Here is a 2,543-nt window from a genome sequence, read left to right on the forward strand (position 1 = left end):
GAGGAGGGTGTGCCAAGGTGTTGTACAACACAGATTTTTACAGGAAGAAGGATGGGGCAAGGGAGCTATTGACAAAGGAACAGAAAGGGTTATTGTTGAGCTGAGACATCTTTTCTTTGGGGAAAGAGAAAGGGGAGGGTTTTATCATGCAGGTTGCCTCTTCTTTCTATGGTGGGTAGAGAGGGCCCATGTGACAGATTCCTTTACTGGTGCTGGACCAGAAAATTCCAGGCTGGTTGATAAGGCTGTGTGTCTGGGCGAGTTTGAAACTGCAATTAGATCAGGCATTAAATCTAGGTTTTAGCACAAGTGTTGCCATTTTGGGCCTGTGGTTTTCTCTTTAACAAAAGAAACCGAGTCATTGCTGGTGGATCCTGGCCTCTCCTCATCCCTGGTGGGGAGAGGCCCACACATCTTGTTCAGCAGCTTACAGTTGAACACCTTCGTCCCCCACCAGGTACTTCCCGTCAGACACCCTGTGATCTGGGCTGGGTGGGGCTGGAGGGACTCTCTTTAAATTTAAGCTCCCACCCGTCGATTTCCTTAGACTACTTTGGAGGCTGCCAACCCAGCAGGCTGAGTGGTAGGTTCTGGAAGTTGCTGAGGGTGAGGGTGGGGGTTATTTTTCTTGAGATCTTCCCAGCCTTATGGTTCTAGAACCTGACTTGCAGTCTGAGGATGAGCCACGGCGGTCTGCTCTCCAGCCCACGCCTTCCCTTTTCCAGTTTTGCTTAGTCTCCTTCCCTTCCCTCCTTCAAAGCTACCCTGCCCGACCCAGTACCCAGAACTGGGCAAAGAGGAAGTTAAAGATGAGTCTTGCTACCGGAGCCTGCAGCTTCCCCAGATTCTAAGAGCATCCCTGGCTGAGAATAACTTAGGGACTTGGCTATGTCACAGAACACAAGGCAGCAATGTTCTTTGGTCTTCTACTGCTATCTCCTCAGCCCAGCCCCACATCCCACCGTTCATCAGTCCTCTCACCCACTCCTTCACCCCATCCTCTCTTTTCCTAGTACTTTCTATGTCCCATACCCTGTAACTGTGTGTGTGTGTGTGTGTGTGTGTGTGTGTGTGTGTGTGTGTGTGTGTAAGGAGAAGGCACTGCCTACTCAAAATCACATCAGGAAGGCAACCAAGAGCTGAGAAAAATAAAACTAGGTCTTCCTTGTGATGGCTTCTCCCTCTNAAAAAAATCTCTCTCTCTTTATGAACAGGGTGGCTGCATTTATTCAAAGGATGTGGCCCTGAATATCTCTCATAATTCCAAAGTTTGTACAATCCAAAGCTAATTATTTCCACAGGAGTCACCTTAATTCTTATTTTCTCATATAATAATAAATTGTTTTTATGTCATTAATAAAGTGGACTTTATTAGTATAGTTTGTTATTGCAAGGTTTCATAAGTAAATGATTATGATTTGTAGGAAATATCCTGTGTGGAGGGGTGCGGGGGGTGGGGTGAAGTGATGGTGGGATTGCTGGTGGCAGGTCACTGGGCATGGGGCCTAACGGGGCTGAGGCTGGAAAGAGAAGAGATGCAAGAGACTCAGATGTGCACGAGGTAGGGGGTGAGGCAGGCAGAGAGAACATGCAGGGGAAAGAAGAGATATGCACACATGCACAGACATACATTCACAGAGATATGGAGAGAAGGAGGGAGGGAGGGAGGGAGATGCAGAGAGAGAGAGGGAGGCCTGACAGAGATTCCTGGCCACACCCAGGTGACAGGCTGCCAGGTCACCAGCCCATTCAGGAGCACACCCACTCCCACCCTTAACCTTCTCTAACCTTTGCCATCTTCAGCAGGAAGGAATCCACAACATCGCGTGCAGGGCCTGAGGCGTCCAGACTCCCCCGGTGCCGCTGCACCTGTTCAATGGCGAAGGTGGCCAGAGTGCCCACATGGCTGAGGAGCTGTGTGCGGGGGCCTGGAAGGGGCCACAGGAGCCAGGAAAACATCTCGTAGGCCTGTGGGGAGAAGGCAGCTGTTCTCATCAGGGCCTGGCCCTGCATCACGGCAGAGGGGCAGCTGCATGGGGTGCTCTGGGGGTTACCTGGAAGAGGTGGGCCGGAACCTTTGGAAAAGGTGGCCGGAGAGGGGTCCCACCCACTTACCTGGCCCCAAGGGGAGCTGATGCCCAGCAGGATGCCATTAGCAGCCCGGACCACGGCCTGGAACTCCTTATCCTCGTAGGGGAAACGGAGGCCAAAGGTGAGGGAGCAGGCAACATTGGAGGTGGCCTGGGCCAGCAGCAGGGAGGGGTCAAATGGCTGTCCTGAGGGGTGGGGACAGGGAGAAGGATTGTGATGAAGACTGAGTGGACCCATTCCATGGGGGCAAGATGTGTCCAGAAAGAGATAGGCATAGAGACAGAGACAGAGAGACAGATAGGGACAGGGAGACAGACAGAGAGAGGGAGAGAGAGAGAGGCAGGCAGAGAGATAGGGAAAGAGACAGGAGGACAAATTGGGAAAGAGAGACAGAGAGACAGACAGACAAGGAGAGCGAAATAGAGACAGACTTACAGGAAAGAAAAACAGAG

At 51.7% G+C, this 2,543-nt stretch overlaps 1 protein-coding gene across 1 annotated transcript in view; it reads right to left on the reverse strand.

The window, feature by feature from the left end:
* Positions 1-2,543, reverse strand: part of CYP2S1 (cytochrome P450 family 2 subfamily S member 1) — a 15,308-nt gene that overhangs the window by 9,678 nt on the left and 3,087 nt on the right. Inside the window, exons 2-3 of the mRNA XM_019632620.1 lie at positions 2,116-2,276; positions 1,789-1,968 (exon numbers count right to left, since the gene is read on the reverse strand). Coding sequence (XP_019488165.1) covers positions 1,789-1,968; positions 2,116-2,276 — 341 coding nt within the window. The remainder of the gene's footprint in view (positions 1-1,788; positions 1,969-2,115; positions 2,277-2,543) is intronic.

Source organism: Hipposideros armiger, unplaced genomic scaffold, assembly GCF_001890085.2.
Source record: "Hipposideros armiger isolate ML-2016 unplaced genomic scaffold, ASM189008v1 scaffold_1155, whole genome shotgun sequence".
NCBI lineage: Eukaryota > Metazoa > Chordata > Mammalia > Chiroptera > Hipposideridae > Hipposideros > Hipposideros armiger.